The sequence below is a fragment of the Nuphar pumila genome, chromosome 16 (assembly GCF_984573655.1).
Source record: "Nuphar pumila chromosome 16, dmNupPumi1.hap1.1, whole genome shotgun sequence".
NCBI lineage: Eukaryota > Viridiplantae > Streptophyta > Magnoliopsida > Nymphaeales > Nymphaeaceae > Nuphar > Nuphar pumila.
This window is the reverse complement of record NC_143264.1, coordinates 51,036,239-51,052,095: the sequence shown is the minus strand read 5'-3', so window position 1 is coordinate 51,052,095 and position 15,857 is coordinate 51,036,239. Positions and strand designations below refer to the sequence as shown.

Sequence of the window (15,857 nt, the reverse complement as noted above, 5' to 3'; positions counted from 1 at the left end):
TAGTTCGAGTGTCTACTATGCCATGTATTTTCAAATACCCCAAATAGCTAGTTGAGTCTACTCCTAAGGGGATGGTCGGTGACCGAAAGAGGATTCCCCAAAGGCATACGTAGACAATGGATACATCCTACTTCTGCAAAAGTCTGTGGGATCTACCATCTAGGGTAATTTCTATTAGTCCCGTCCCCTAACTCCGATGATTAGGGATACAGGGTGGTTGTTAACAACCTGTCAATCGGAGTTTTTGTAATATCTCATCCTATCTCTTGACAGGAAACAACAAGTCGAATGAGTGCTTCAGGTTTTATTTAACTGAAGACTCATTCTGCATGCTCTGGTCTTTTCGACCCAACTCGAGCATCTTGCTTGTGAAGGCGAGTTATCACTATTTATGTGATTATAGCATTGTGCCATTAGCACGATTCGAGGTCGCATGACCGTCTCATCCGATCATCGTAGTACTGACATGACCCACATGTCTACGAGTACGTTATGACGAAAGGGGTATAGGTTTCTCAAAAGGAAACCCCAACACCAAATTTCACAAAGATGTAATGTAATGCAAAAATTCCTTTGATATGAATTATCTTTCGAAACTAAATTACAATATTTGTGCTATTTGCATGTTATGAGATTGCCATTGATCTCTTGTCTGTTTATTATAGTATTCGTATGCAACGCATGACTCGATACTAGTTTCGATAAACATGATACAGGTTTCTCAATAGAATCCCGCCTAAACACTTGTTCGTGCTCCTAAATCTGAGTTATCCAAGTTACGCAAACAGAGGTAGTAAAAACCTTTCTCCCAAATACGTCGATTCGGGAGAGACTGGGTTGCAAACTCGCAACAACAAAGACTTTCAAAACCAGCTCATCAAAACTACGCATTTGGAACACTAATTCGCTCTAGGAATCCTTTTTTAAAAACCAAAATGCATAAGTGCAACTCGTGTCATTTTAAAACAAACGAGCGAAATAGATTACGCTTCAGTCTAAACTTACACGTGTAAGTTAGCAAGGAAAAGTGAGCGCGTACACAAAGCAATGCGACAACAAGGTTCAAGCAATCCTTAAAGTGCGAAGACGCGCATTGAGCGCAAGAATGCATAAGTTGCGCGGGGTACGAAACCGTACCTCAACCAAATAAACATGCCAACAATAGAGGCGTAAGCAAAGTAAATGCACAAAGCAATGCACCAGGTACGAAACCATACTTCGGCTAAACAAATGTGTAAGCAGGTAAATGCAGAAAAGCAAATAGCCTGTGCACTAAAGCGCAGCGGCGAAAGTAAATGACAGAAAGTGATGCTTGATACATGAAACCACGTATCAAGCTAAATAAATGCGTAAAGGAAATTAGCCTGTGTACTAAAGAGCGATGGCGAAAGTAAATGACAGAAAGTGATGCTTGATACGTGAAACCGCGTATCAAGCTAAATAAATGCATAAAGGAAATTAGCCTGTGCACTAAAGCGCGACGGTGAAAGTAAATGACAGAAAGTGATGCTTGATACGTGAAACCACGTATCAAGCTAAATAAATGCGTAAAGAAAATTAGCCTGTGCACTAAAACGCGACGGCGAAAGTAAATGACAGAAAGCGATGCTTAATACACGAAACCGCGTATCAAGCTAAATAAATACGTAAAGGAAATTAACCTGTGTACTAAAGCGCGACGGCGAAAGTAAATGACAGAAAATAGGAAATGATAAGGATTGCAAAACTGCGTCCTAGAGTTTAAAAATGTACTACTATATATATATATATATATATATTTAATTGTTTTAACTTAGTTCAGTTCTTTCAAAGTTCATTGCGCAACTTTTCCCTACCTTGGGGAGTCTCGGGGTTGCGCTTGGCTTCGTGAGTAAGTAACGAAGGGCTCAGGCCGCAGGGCACGAGCAGGATCTGTCGTGCGAGTTGCGAAAGAGCAAAGTATGAATATACGAACAAAACTCAAAGAAAAATACAGTGGGTGAGGGTGGGCTCGGCTATCAAGCCGAGTCTGGTCCTACCTGCAATGTCCCAAAGGCGAGGGGTGGGCTCGGCTAATAGTCCAAACCCGACCCCGGGCCCCAACAAAAGCAGGGAGGGGCTCGACCCCTCCTATTGCGAAAAAGAGAAATAGGGAGGGGTCGAGCCCCTCCCCTACGAACCATGGGGGCAGGGAGGGGCTTGATCCCTCCGTTGTGCACGAGGAAAGAGAAAAGAGGTGGGGCAGAGGCTTTGCCCCTGCCTGTCGGAGATACTTAGGCGGCAGGGATGAAGCCCCTGCCTGCCAGGAAAAAGAGAGAGAGAGAGAGGCAGGGGTTGGAAACCCCTGCCGACCGATCAAAATAGGCGGCAGGGGAGCATCGCCCCCTGTCGACCTGCCGAAAAGCGAGAGGCAGGGGCAAAAAGCCCCTGTCGTTCGGTCAAACACAGGCGGCAGGGGTGTCGCCCTTGTCGGCCTGCTGGTAAAAGGAAAAAGAAGAAGTCAGAAGAAGAAGATAGCGAAGAGGGGAGAGAAAGACTTTACCTGAGAGGGTCGGCGAGAGGGGACGAGCATCGGCGTCGGGGTTAGGCGACAGGCCTGCCGAAGAGGGAAAGGAGGTCGGAAGGGGGATGGTTGCAGGACAGGGGTTCGCCGACGTTGGGTGTCCCTCGAGTGAACTGAGGAGGACGGAAGAAGAGAGAGAGAGAGGAGGGAAGCGGGGGGTTTCGAATGAGAAACCCTTCCCCCCTTTATGCTTTAAATAAGCACGAGGGAGGGGGGTTATCGGGTCGGATCTGACCTGGATCCTTTTTTTTTAATGGGTTTTACAACAACAGGGGAAGGCTCGGTTTGTTTTCAGGCGCTGCAACAAGAGCCATCCCATTGGTCATTGCCCTGATTGTTATCAGATCTGATTGTTATGCTTGGCCGATCTATGTACATGAACTTGAATCAGCCCAGTTGCATGAATATTTATGTTGGCCGATCCATGTACATGAACTTGTTCATGTACATGAATCAACCCCGCTGAATTTAATTCATGTCTGGCCAATTATTTACTATTTTTTTCCAGCTGAATTTAATTATGTACGACTGACCGATCCATGTATACGATTTTGATCATGTACATGGATCAACTAGCTATTGATATGATTATGTATGACTGGCCGACCCATGTACATGACTCTGATCAGGTACATGGATCAATTGGCCACTGATATGATTACTTTTTTGTTTGGCCGACCTATGTGCATGATTCAGATCGTGTACGTGGATCTGACCAGCTATGGATATGTTGTGATCGGTCGATACATGTACATGATTCTGATCATGTACATGAATCGGATCAGTTGTGGATAGTTTTATAATAGTCGATACATGTTCATGAACCAGCCCAGCACACTGCTATTTTTTGTTTTGCCGATTTGTGCACATGAATTGAGCATGCACATAAATTTGATCGGCTCTTGAAATTTTTTTGCATAGCTGATTTATATACATAAAGATGATAATATACATAAATCTGATCAGAAAAATATATTTTCTGATTTGGTATATGAATCTGATCCCAAACCGATCAGTTTGCAATTGTGCATATCATATGCATGAATCTAAAACATAATTAGATGACTGCATGATTGTGATTATATGCATGTTTGGTTGATTGTATGCATGGAATTGGTTATGAATGGTGTGGTATGCAAGCATCTATTTACATGTGTATGTGCTTGGCTGAATGTGCATTTTTTTTATGTTTTGAATGTGCATTGTAAACATGTCTGAAAATTATGTGTCTTCATGTTCACTGAAATTTTGCAATTTGCATAAATTACCTATTGAAATATGTTAGTGGTTATGTGCGAACCACTGCGGACCTGTGTAAGTCATTGCTTTAATGTTGTTGATTTTATTTATGCATTGTAAAATACTTTATGGAAATTATTGGTTTTTCAAATTTAATTACACTGCTAAATTGTGAGGGCCAGAGCTCGAAATTGTTTTTGCATGTTGATTTGCAAAACGGTTCTTGTGTAAAGAACTTGAAACTGATTTGAAATGGTAAAAGAGATCAAAACAGTGTAATTAATCTCTTCTTTGATGTCCTTTCTAAAGTGTGGGAATCTTGGATGACGGTCGTGGGGACCGTGAGAATACTAAAACTTCGTGTGTGATTGTGTCTCAGAACCCGATGTATGGTGCACTTCTCGGCCACAGTTTTAGGGAGCTTTCAGCTACTTTGCCTGGAGATGGTGTTGTTGACTCAGTTGTAATTATTGGTATACCAAGAAAATGATGTCAGTGGATGTTGATTTCCCCGATGTCTCGGCATTAGATGTTGATAACTTTTAAATTTTTATATTTATATTTAATTGATAAAATCATGAAAAAATGATTAAAATGGAGGTGACGTGTCTAGGCGTGGCCCAGAACCCACTGATATGAGCTAATCGAGTTAAGTATAATTTGAAATTTTTTAGTTTTTAACCTTTAAATTTGAGTGAAATTCAGGTTAAATTTAGGCAAAATTCGAAAGCGAAATTTAGCTAAGACCACCATTAGATTCGCCTTGGGACGTAGATCTCGTAGGAGATCTGTTTTTTCGAAATCGGATTACGGTTGGCCCGAAAATGCATTTTTAAATAAATGACCGACCTCTATTTTTGAACTTTTTGTTGGTTGGATCGAACATGGATCCAGTCTAGGATTCATATTGACTAGGATCCGGTCTAGGTTGGGATCCATTTGGATATGGATATGGATATGGATTTGGATCTTTGATCCAATTTGGATCCATGGAAAATTTAAAACTAAGGTACATTTAAAGTTTTAAAATCAAACTACCTTTAAAATAGATTAAGGATGAGGTAGAGTTCTATCTGGGGTAGAACTCTACCCCATGAGGACCTTTCAAAAGGGAACGTCTCCCTCTGGAATATTCTTTAAGAATATTAAATAAATAAAATAAAATAAAATAGTAATAGATAAAAATGTCTAGATGGATAAGTAGAGTTCTACATTTAATAGAACTCTACTCAAATAGAGATCATCTAGAGAGGACATCACCCTCTCTCTAGAAGGTTTAAACAATATATAAAAATGGGGTCTAGAGCCTCTCTCTCTCTAGAAATCGTGTTCTAGAGAGAGAGAGAGAGTTGAGAAAAAAAGAAAGAAAAGTGAAAATCGTGTGGTTTAGAAAAACAAAAAGGGAAAAGTGAAGAAGAAGAAAAGTATCATCCATTGATTTTTTCTAATCTTTCGTAACTTTGATTCAAGGTACGGTTTCCCTCTTAATTCGCTCGAGAAAGGGAGTCATATAAATCGATTTAAGAATGAGTTTAGAGGGGAAAAAGGGAAATCTGATTTAAAAAATATGTATATATATATATATATATATTGCTGATTATATATAGAGAGAGAGATTTATTTCATGATTGTCGATTTTCTTGGTTCATGCAATATGAATATATATAGATATATATGTAAATATATTTCAGATTTGTCGATTTTCCCTGTATATGCATCCGTATATATATGTATATATATTTCATATTTATCAATTTTTCTATGCTCATGCATACTGAATATATATGTCTATATATATCCAGATTTATCGAATTCCCATGTTCATGCATACTGAAAATATATATGTATATATATTCTCAGATTTGTCGACTTTCTTGAGCATGCATATGAAAATATACATGAGTTTCAGATTTTGTCGATTTTATTATTTATGCATCTGAAAACATGCATGTAATTTAGATGTGCTGATTTCATACTCACGCATGTGTTTCTAAAACTGCCGATTTCTTGCTCATGTTTATTAAATATGCATATGCATCCCAGCCTTGTTGATTACATGATTTTGCATCGGACACAAATATGTATGTGTATTTCAGCCTGCTGATTATTATTGGATTGACTTGTATCATGTTTGCAGCTGAATATCATGTTATTTTTTTTTTCAGCAGCTAATTGTTATCATGTTTATTCAGTTTGGCCGACCTATGTACATGATTCTTATCATGTACATGGATCATTCGGTTTGGCCGACCCATGTATATGATTCTGATTATGTACATGAATCAGCCTAGCTGTTGTTTACATGTTTCTCTTGTGTCTGGCCGACCCATGTACACGAGTTTGATCGTGTACATGGATCAAACTGTAATGAAATAAGCGGAAGAAGCCAAGAATGCTAAAGCATTCACTGTCCCACACGGACAAGTGCAACAAGCACAAGAGAGGAAATCCACTAAGGGATATACAAAGGGCCTTATAAAAAGGCAACACACATGAAAAATAATATCACTATTATTGAAGAGGAGCTCTCAAGAGCAATACAACATACATGGGGGGTTCCCCCTATTTATAAGAAAAGGAGACCAAAGGGGCTCCCAATAGAGTCGTTGGGAGCCCCCAACGGTCACATATGTGACCGTTGGGGGCCCCAACGACTCCATTGTGGGGCCCCTTTTCGGTATCCAAAAAATACAAATTTAAAAAAAAAAATAAAAATAAAAAATAGTAAATTAAGAGAAACAAAATAAGTACCCCTATGGGGTACTTTGTAAAATGACCATAATACCCCTATCGGGTATTATGGTATTATTACATATGTTTTAACACCCCCCTCAAACTTTACGGGGGAATGACCGAAAGTTTGCCAAGAAGGAACAAGAAGCGAGGAGCAGGAAGGGCTTTGGTAAAGAAATCTGCAAGTTGATATTCTGAAGTGACATATGGCAGTGTAACTGTCCCACGAAGATATTCATCACGTACATAATGACAGTCCATCTCAATATGTTTAGTCCTTTCATGAAAGGTGTGGTTGCTGGCAATATAGATGACACTTTTATTGTCGCAATAAAGCTTCGAAGCACCGGTAATTTCGACTCCCATATCTTGAAGAAGACTTCGAAGCCACACAAGCTCCATTGTAGTGGTTGCCATAGCCCTATATTCTGCTTCAGTAGAAGACAATGAGAGTTTCTGCTGTTTCTTGCACCTCCAACCAATTAGCGAATCTCCTAGAAACACACAAAAGCCAGTAGTTGAGATTCGATCATTTGGGTTTCCTCCCCAGTCAGCATCAGTATAAGCTAGTAAATCTAAGGAAGAGATTGAGGATAGGAATAACCCTTTAGTCAAAGTATTTTTAATATATCGAATGATCCGGAGCACAGCACTCATATGCACAGATGTAGGAGCATGCTGAAATTGGCTTGCAGAGTGCACAGCATGAGCAATATCGGGCCTGGTGATAGACAGATAGGTGAGGGAGCCTATGAGTTGCCTGTAGGGCGTAGGATCATCCAGCAGAACTCCATCCTCCAGTCGTAGTTTAGCATTGATAACCTCGGGAGTCTCCACCTTTTTATCATCTGAAATCCCATATTTGGAACATATGTCTGCAGCAAGCTTCATCTGTGACAATATATACCCTCGAGGAGAGTATGCAACTTCTATACCAAGAAAGTATCTGAGAAAACCCAGATCAGACATATCAAAATTATGTTTTAACTTTAAGAATACCACTTTCATCATTGCCAGTGATGATCATATCATCAACATAAAGCAGAAGGATGATGATACTATTACCTGCATGTTTAACAAAAAGAGCAGTGTCAGTATAACATGAGCGAAATCCCAATTGTAACATGATAGCACTAAATCTATCATACCAAGCCTTAGGGGCTTGTTTAAGACCATATAAGGCTTTTAATAACCGAAGGGTTTGACCTTGGTTAACACTGATTCCCGGCGGAGGGTCCATATATACTTCTTCATTCAACTGACCATTAAGAAAGGCATTTTTAACATCTAATTGGAATATAGGCCATTTCTTAGATGATGCTACCGCAATTAAAGTTCTAACGCTTGTCATGCGAGCCACGGGAGCAAAAGTCTCCTCATAATCGATGTCATATTCTTGTGAGTATCCCTTAGCAACTAATCTAGCTTTATAACGCTCTAGGGAACCATCACTTTTTGTTTTGACTTTGTAGACCCATCGACATCCTATAACTTTCTTATTTGGAGGAAGGTGAACTATTTCCCAAGTTTTAGCTTTATTTAAAGCATCTAGTTCAACTTTCATTGCTTCAACCCAATGAGGTATACTTTTTGCTTGATTATAATGGGAGGGTTCATAGTAAGAATGCAAGGCTATTAGACAAGCTCTATATTTAGGTGAAAGAGTTTCATATGAGACAAACCTATTAGGTGGAATTGATTCTCTAGAAGAACGCCTAAGGGAGGTTTCTTCTAGGGGTTCATTAAGCCGCAAGAATTTTTCTAAAGCACTAATAGGTTGGGCTTCCTCACGCCGAGTGTATACTTGGAGATTGTCACCATTAGTTGTTGATACATCATTATCATGAGAATCATGAGTATTTTCTAAAACTTCCGGATGACTCAAAGAGTCATCATTTGAATCTTTTAAAAGATCATTGATAAACATATAATCAATTTCATTTGATTTTTCCAATATGTCAAATCCATTTTCATCTTCTAAAAAGGTTACATCTTTGGAGACAAATAACTTATTGTTTTTATGATCAAAGCATCTATAGCCTTTTTTATTTTCACCATATCCTAAAAATACACATTCTATTGCTTTAGGTGACAATTTATCTCTTTTATGTAAAAGAACAAAGCATTTACACCCAAAAATCCGAAGACGATTGTAGTCGGGTGTCATATTAAAAAGTTTTTCATAAGGAGAGATATTATTCAAATTTGAAGATGGCATCCTATTGATTAAATAGGTGGAGGTTAATACGGCTTCGGCTCAAAAATTTTTAGGAATATTTTTAGAAATGAGTAAGGATCTAGTGGTTTCCAAAATATGCCTATGTTTTCTTTCCGCTAGACCGTTTTGTTGAGGAGTTCTTGGGCAAGATTTTTGATGACAAATGCCATGTTGTTTTAGATATGATTGAAAATCATTTGATAAGTACTCTCCACCCGAATCGGATCTAAGAATGGATATTTGACTTTGAAATTGATTTTGAATTTTTGCATGGAATTCTTTAAAGAAGTTAAAAACTTCCGATTTAAAGTTAAGAAAATAAATCCATACATATCTAGTATAATCATCAATAAAAGTAACATAATACGAATAACCACCTTTAGATAGAACCGGAGATGGTCCCCAAACATCGGAATGCACCAATTCAAAAGGTCTTGTTGTCACAAAGGATCTAATAGGAAAAGGAGTAGACTTCATTTTGCCAAAAATGCAATCTTTGCAATTGATATCTTTTTCTTTACAAAACTTGTGTCCAAAAGGAAAAAGATACATTTTAGAGTAACTTGGATGTCCAAGCCTTTTATGCCAAGTTTCAATATTTTTGTCTTGGACATAAGTACAAAATGAGGTATTTGGAAGCATTAAATTATCCATAAAATAAAGGTCTCCCTTCCTATGGCCTTGCCCAATCCGCTTTCCGGACCGGAGATCCTGCACAAAGCACCCTTGGGATGAGAAAGATATTTCACATCCATGGTCGGCTATTTGAGAAACGGAAAAGAGGTTAAGATTTAATTTTGGAACTATTCTAACTTTTGGAACAAGAAAATTTTAAACATTTTTAGAATCAAGAGTTCCAACACCATTTATTTTGAGAAAGGTTCCATCGGCCGTAGAGACACAAGACATTTTTGAATTGGTGTGCACATTGGTTAATGCATTTTCATGAGGGGTCATGTGAAAAGAAGCTCCGGAATCTAAAATCCAAGAGTACGTACCGGGAGGTGATGATGAGGCAATTGCGGCACCGGAGGTGGAAGAAGTAGCCTTTAGAATTTGTTGGAGAGCCAAGGAAATTTGTCCAAGAGTATCTTTGAGATCCCCGTTCTTGCCGTCATCTTCTTTGGTGGATGATTCTTCAACGGAAGCCACCTTTGGCTTGAATGCTCCATTTAGCTTTGGGCAAACGGGTTTAATATGTCCCGGCTCATAACAATGATGACATATAATCATTTTTCTCCCACCACTCCCTTGCTTACCAAAATGAGGTGGTTTGTATGTTTTGACATGATTGCCGGGTTTAGATACGACAAGAACTTCATCAATGCTTTTACCCATATTATGTCTAGTCTCTTCTTGAGTAATCTCGGCAATAGCCTCTTCTAAGGGAGGAAACGTGGATCTATGGAGGAGTGAGGATCTAACTTGTTCAAATTCGGGACGAAGCCCAAATAAAAATTGAAACAATCTATCTTGTTCCATTTGTTTTTGTCTTAGTACCACATCCTCCATAGATACCCATTTAGGCTCTAAAAGAGCCAATTCATCCCACAAAGGATTTAGAGCACTATAATAGTCTTGTATGCTCATGTCACCTTGTTTTGTGGTTCTCACTTTTTCTTGCAAAAAATAAGATCTTGCAAGATCCTTTTGGGTAAACATACCCTTCATAAAAAACCAAGCTTCATTTGCCCGGCGGAATTTTGCAATATTTGCACATACCTTGAGTTCGACATTATTCATAAACCATGCTAGGATTTTTGCATGGTTGCTCTCCCAATCTTCCATTTGATGATTATAATCTTCAATGGCCTTGAGACGAGCATCGCCTTCAAGTACTTTCTCTTGATCTCCTTCCATCTTTGTGAGCTTAAGTTGGGGTTCTGGAACGGTTCCCATTACATAACCCCAAAGCTTCTTGCCTTTGAGATTATTCTCCATTGCGGATGCCCACATCATGTAATTTTTTCCATTGAGTTTGAATGATAGATCGATCTTGACTTCCATTGCTACACAATGAAGATGTGAGAAAGAAAGGAAGTAGAGAGAGACAAGATTTTACCTTTAGAAGATCGTATGGCTTTGATACCATGTAATGAAATAAGCGGAAGAAGCCAAGAATGCTAAAGCATTCACTATGTCCCACACGGACAAGTGCAACAAGCACAAGAGAGGAAATTCACTAAGGGATATACAAAGGGCCTTATAAAAAGGCAACACACATGAAAAATAATATCACTATTATTGAAGAGGAGCTCTCAAGAGTAATACAACATACATGGGGGGTTCCCCCTATTTATAAGAAAAGGAGACCAAAGGGGCTCCCAATAGAGTCGTTGGGAGCCCCCAACGGTCACATATGTGACCGTTGGGGGCCCCAACGACTCCATTGTGGGGCCCCTTTTCGGTATCCAAAAAATACAAATTTAAAAATAAAAATAAAAATAAAAAATAGTAAAATAAGAGAAACAAAATAAGTACCCCTATGGGGTACTTTGTGAAATGACCATAATACCCCTATCGGGTATTATGGTATTATTACATATGTTTTAACACAAACCAGTTGTGACATGTTAATCATGTGCCTGGCCGACCCATGTACATGATTTTGATCATGTACATGGATCAGACTAGTTGTTTATATGTGTATTCAGGTCTAGCCGACCCATGTACATGATTCTGATCATGTACATGGATTAGACTAGCCTAATTACCTGATTATTCAGGTCTGGTCGACCCATGTACATGATTCTAATCATGTATATGGATCAGACCAGCTGTGAAGATGTTTACATATGACAGGCCGATCCATGTACATGAATCTGATCATGTACATGGATCATACCAATTATTTATAAATTATTTTTCAGCAATTAGTTTTTTTTTTCTATTCAGCTGAATGGTATATGTGTCTGGCTGATCCGATTCATGTACATGAACTTGTTCATGTACATGAAGTAGACCAGCTGAATGCTATATATGTCTGTACATGAACTTGTTCATGTACATGAATCAGCCCAGTCGATGATATTTGTGACTAGTCGATACATGTACATGAATCAGATCAGCTGCGAATCTTTTTCTGTTTGGTCGATACATGAATCAGATCAGCTGCAAATCTTTTTCTGTTTGGTCGATACATGTATATGAATCTGACCTGTATTTGATATTCTATAATGGGTCGATACATGTACATGAATCTGATGTGTACATTAAATTTGCCACATAGTTGATTTGAGTACATGAAATTGAGCATGTAAACGAATCTGATCAGCTCTTGAAAAAGTTTTGTATAGCCGATTTACGTACATGAAGATGATCATGTACATGATTCTAATTGGAATATGTATTTTCTAAGTTGATACATAAATCTATATGGTACGGAATGTTGGGCTGCCAAGAGACATCATATTCAAAAAATGAGTGTAGCTGAGATGCGTATGCTTAGATGGATGTGTGGAAATACAATAAAAGATAAGATTCGGAATGAGGAGATACGTAAGAAGGTAGGCATTGCACCCATTGAAAATAAGATGAGAGAGAATCGTTTACGGTGGTTTGGGCATATTCGGCGAAGGCCTAATGATGCTCCAGTTAGAAGGATGGAGAAATGGGAAAATATATTAGTTAAAAGAGGTCGGGGTAGGCCTAGGAAGACATGGATGGAGATGATAGGAAAGAATATGAATGCTTTGAACCTCACCGAGGACATGGCATTGGATAGAAATGATTGGAGGAGAAGGATTCATGTGGAAGACCCAGAATGATTTTCTTTTTTGGTTCATATCGCCGACCCCAATTGTTTTGGGATGAAGGCGTAGTTGTTTGTTGTTGTTATACATAAATCTGATCCTAAATTGATCAATTTGTAATTGTGCATATCATACGCATGAATATCTAATATCTATCCAGATGCATATCAAATGAATTTGAGATTGTCACTTAAAGAGATGAAATAGAAACATTTAAGCGACTTTCACAAGAAAACATATAGAACAAAGCAAACTTGAAATGCAACCGATATGAATATTATGGCAATTATTTGAATAACAAAATTATTGCATCATATATAATTTATAAAGGTTAGCTGGTTACGTGGTTCATCCCTTGAGTGGTTAAAAAAGTTCAGAGGGATGGAGAAATGTTAATTTTTAGAAAGGTTAGCTGTCAAAACAATGTTAATTTTCAACTTGATGAACAATAATAATGTCGGTGGACTAACAAGGACATAGCATGTGTTTGTTTTGCATGTGTGTGTGTGGAGAGAGAGAGAGAGAGAGAGAGAGAGAGAGAGAGAGAGAGAGAGAGAGGATGAGGCCTTCTTCTTCCTCCTTTCGGCAGAGAGAGAGAGGGAGACAACAAGAGGGAGGAGGGTGAGAGACGAGAAAGAGAGGGCGAGAGATGAGAGTGAGAGATGAGAGGGGGGAGGCCCGGGTCAAATGGGGGCTTTGACCCAAACAAAATGAGGCGTATGCCTCAAGCTGAGGCATGCCTTGCCATGAGATGTGTGCCTCATAGCGTATGAGGTGTGCACCTCTTTGGTTTGCGCTTTTTATGTGCGCCTCAAGGCCAAAGGGCCCTCACCACAAGGCGAGGCGCACTTTTTGTGCCTTGAAGCATGATTTTAACAACACTGATCCCAACATTTTATTCCACTCTTTCTCGAGGTCTGTTTAGGTAGAAATCTTTGATAGTTTCTCTTATTGGCTAATAGATTTCGGGTCTTCATAATACATGATTGCTCATAAATCTATTTTAGCCAATTGTCACCCTTGTAGTGGCATTATTCTCACTGCATATAGTTCCTCCAGACCCATTGCTAAGGTTGGATCCATTACTCCTGCATTTGGTCTTAGGGGTAAACTAAATATTCCTCAAGTTCATCATGTGCCTTCTCTTGCTATGAATCTTATTTCTGTTGACCAATTAATTGAACTCAATTGGAATGTGATATTCTCTCATATTGATTGTGTTTTGCATGATCAAACTATCAAGGAGGATTGGGATTGGTCATATTAGAGAGGATCTGTATTGTCTAGAATGGCTGAATATGTGTTCATAGAGAAGATTTGGACAGCTTCTAGATGAGTCTATGATATGGCATCAGCGTCTTAGCCACATCTCTAGTTCCAAGCTTTAGTACCTAGAGTTCTCAAATAGATTTAGTGGGTCTAAAGTGTTTGTGTTAGTTTAGGTAAAAGAATGTGAAAGCTGTAGGTTAGCGAAGAGTCATGTGTTACCCTTTGAGTCTACAAAAGTAGAGCTTGATAGAGTTTTTGATCTTGTACATTCAGATTTGTAGGGTCTCTAACTAGTTTTGTCTAATGATGGTTCTTCTTACTTTGTCACCTTTTTTTATGATTGTAAAAGATGTACATGGATTTTTTATGAGAAATAGAAATGAACTTTTTAAGATCTTCAAGAAATTCTAATTGATGATTGAAAAACAATTTTCTGCTAAGGTTCAAACTCTTGGCTCAGATTCAGGGGAAAAATATTTAGTCATATGTTCCAAAATTTCTTGTAGGAAAAAGGGATTGCTCATCACAAGTCTTCCTCTTACACACCTGAGCAAAATGGGGTTGTAGAAAGAGAATTAACATATTCTTGAAACCACCAAGGCTCTTTTACTCTCAAGTCATGTACTTAAAATTTATTGGGCAGATGCTAATTGTATGGCAGTTCATGAAATCAAACATGTCATCATGAGTGAAATCACAAAAATCAAAATAAACCTTCTAAACTCGTACTGATGAAAGCAAAATTACCAAGCACCAACCCCTTCTCACTAGGCCAAGTGTGACGTGACTAGCTGATCCATTCCTTCCCTTGTTTCTTGATGGCATTCATCCAAGCTCTGATACCATGTATATTTTCTAGCCTCTTGCTGACAAAAACATGAGAAAAATAAAAAAATTAGACTTCTAACAAGAAAAAGGTTTGTCATCATTTTCAGTCTAAACTTTTGTCACTGGGTGCAACACTGTATTGTCAGGTGTTTTCTGTTGTGACCTGACAATGTGGTTTAACTAAAAATTATACATGCAGGTACTTGGTTTTGGAGAGTATATTGAGGAGGTTTATGCTGCATATGAACTTCATAAGCTTGAGACACTGGTGCGTATTCTTTGCTGTTACATGATGTCCTCTTTTGATGTAAGTAGTGATGCCCTGAATTGCCTCCATATCTAAAATTCTAACTTGACAGGACTCACCGAAAGCTGGGAAATGGAGCAGTGGAGCTGAGATGACTGAGGAAGAAGCCTTGGCAGAGCAACAGAGGATGTTTGCTGAGGCTCGTGCAAGGATGAACGGGACAAACATTCCCAAACAGTCCGAACCTGATACAAATCAGGATAGCTAGTACCTTCAGTTTATAAAATGTTTAGGTGTCATGATGGTTGCACTCAGAGTGCCATTTATGGCTTAAGTTGTGTTGCTGTTGTCGATCAGCAGGATTATTTGTATGTAATGGCATTCTTATGTGTAAAGGAAAAATGTATTTCATGTTTCTGGCTTGTGTTCTTTGTCGGCTATTTTTTGTTCCTCTATTATCTGGATGGAAGTTGTCATTGCTTGCCTTATTTTTGGTTATTGCCAATCTTATTTGTTGAATTATGTTCTCAATTCACAATTGATTAGTCCATCCATATCGTCCGACCATGGATTATGAACCTTACTACATCAAAGTGCCCAATCAATCTAAGACAATTAAGGTCCAACAACTTACTCCTGCCTCACAACACAAGTTTAACCAGGAACTATTGGTCCAAGTAAGACTTTGGATTCCAGGCAAACTTACAAGCAGCCGAAGAAAAATCTCGTTGATCAAAACTAACCTCACAGAATACCAGCTTTCAGCCTTTTTTGAGTTGTCTTCAAACCAGAGTTCGACTATATGACATTTTCTTGTTGCATAAATATGACATTTTCCTACTATCCACTCCAATGATTGTCGGCCTCATAGCCTAAACTCTAGTGCAAACCACCTGTGTGTGTGTGCACTCAGATATTTGCTTCTTTATATGTAAATAGTCTCAATGAAATGATATTACGAGCTCCCATACCATAAAGGATTCTCGCTACTCATAAGAAACATGCAAAAGCAGCTTTGCAACCGTGATT

The 15,857-nt window shown here is 38.6% G+C and overlaps 1 protein-coding gene across 3 annotated transcripts in view; it reads left to right on the top strand.

The window, feature by feature from the left end:
* LOC149813238 (protein Dr1 homolog) overlaps positions 1–15,243 on the top strand; it is a 108,528-nt gene extending 93,285 nt beyond the window's left edge. For all 3 annotated transcript variants that reach the window (XM_089990747.1, XM_089990748.1, XM_089990749.1), the window contains 2 exons: positions 14,781–14,849; positions 14,941–15,243. In XM_089990747.1, coding sequence (XP_089846873.1) covers positions 14,781–14,849; positions 14,941–15,096 — 225 coding nt within the window. In that variant the 3' untranslated portion in view covers positions 15,097–15,243. The remainder of the gene's footprint in view (positions 1–14,780; positions 14,850–14,940) is intronic.
* The last annotated feature ends 614 nt before the right edge of the window (positions 15,244–15,857 follow it).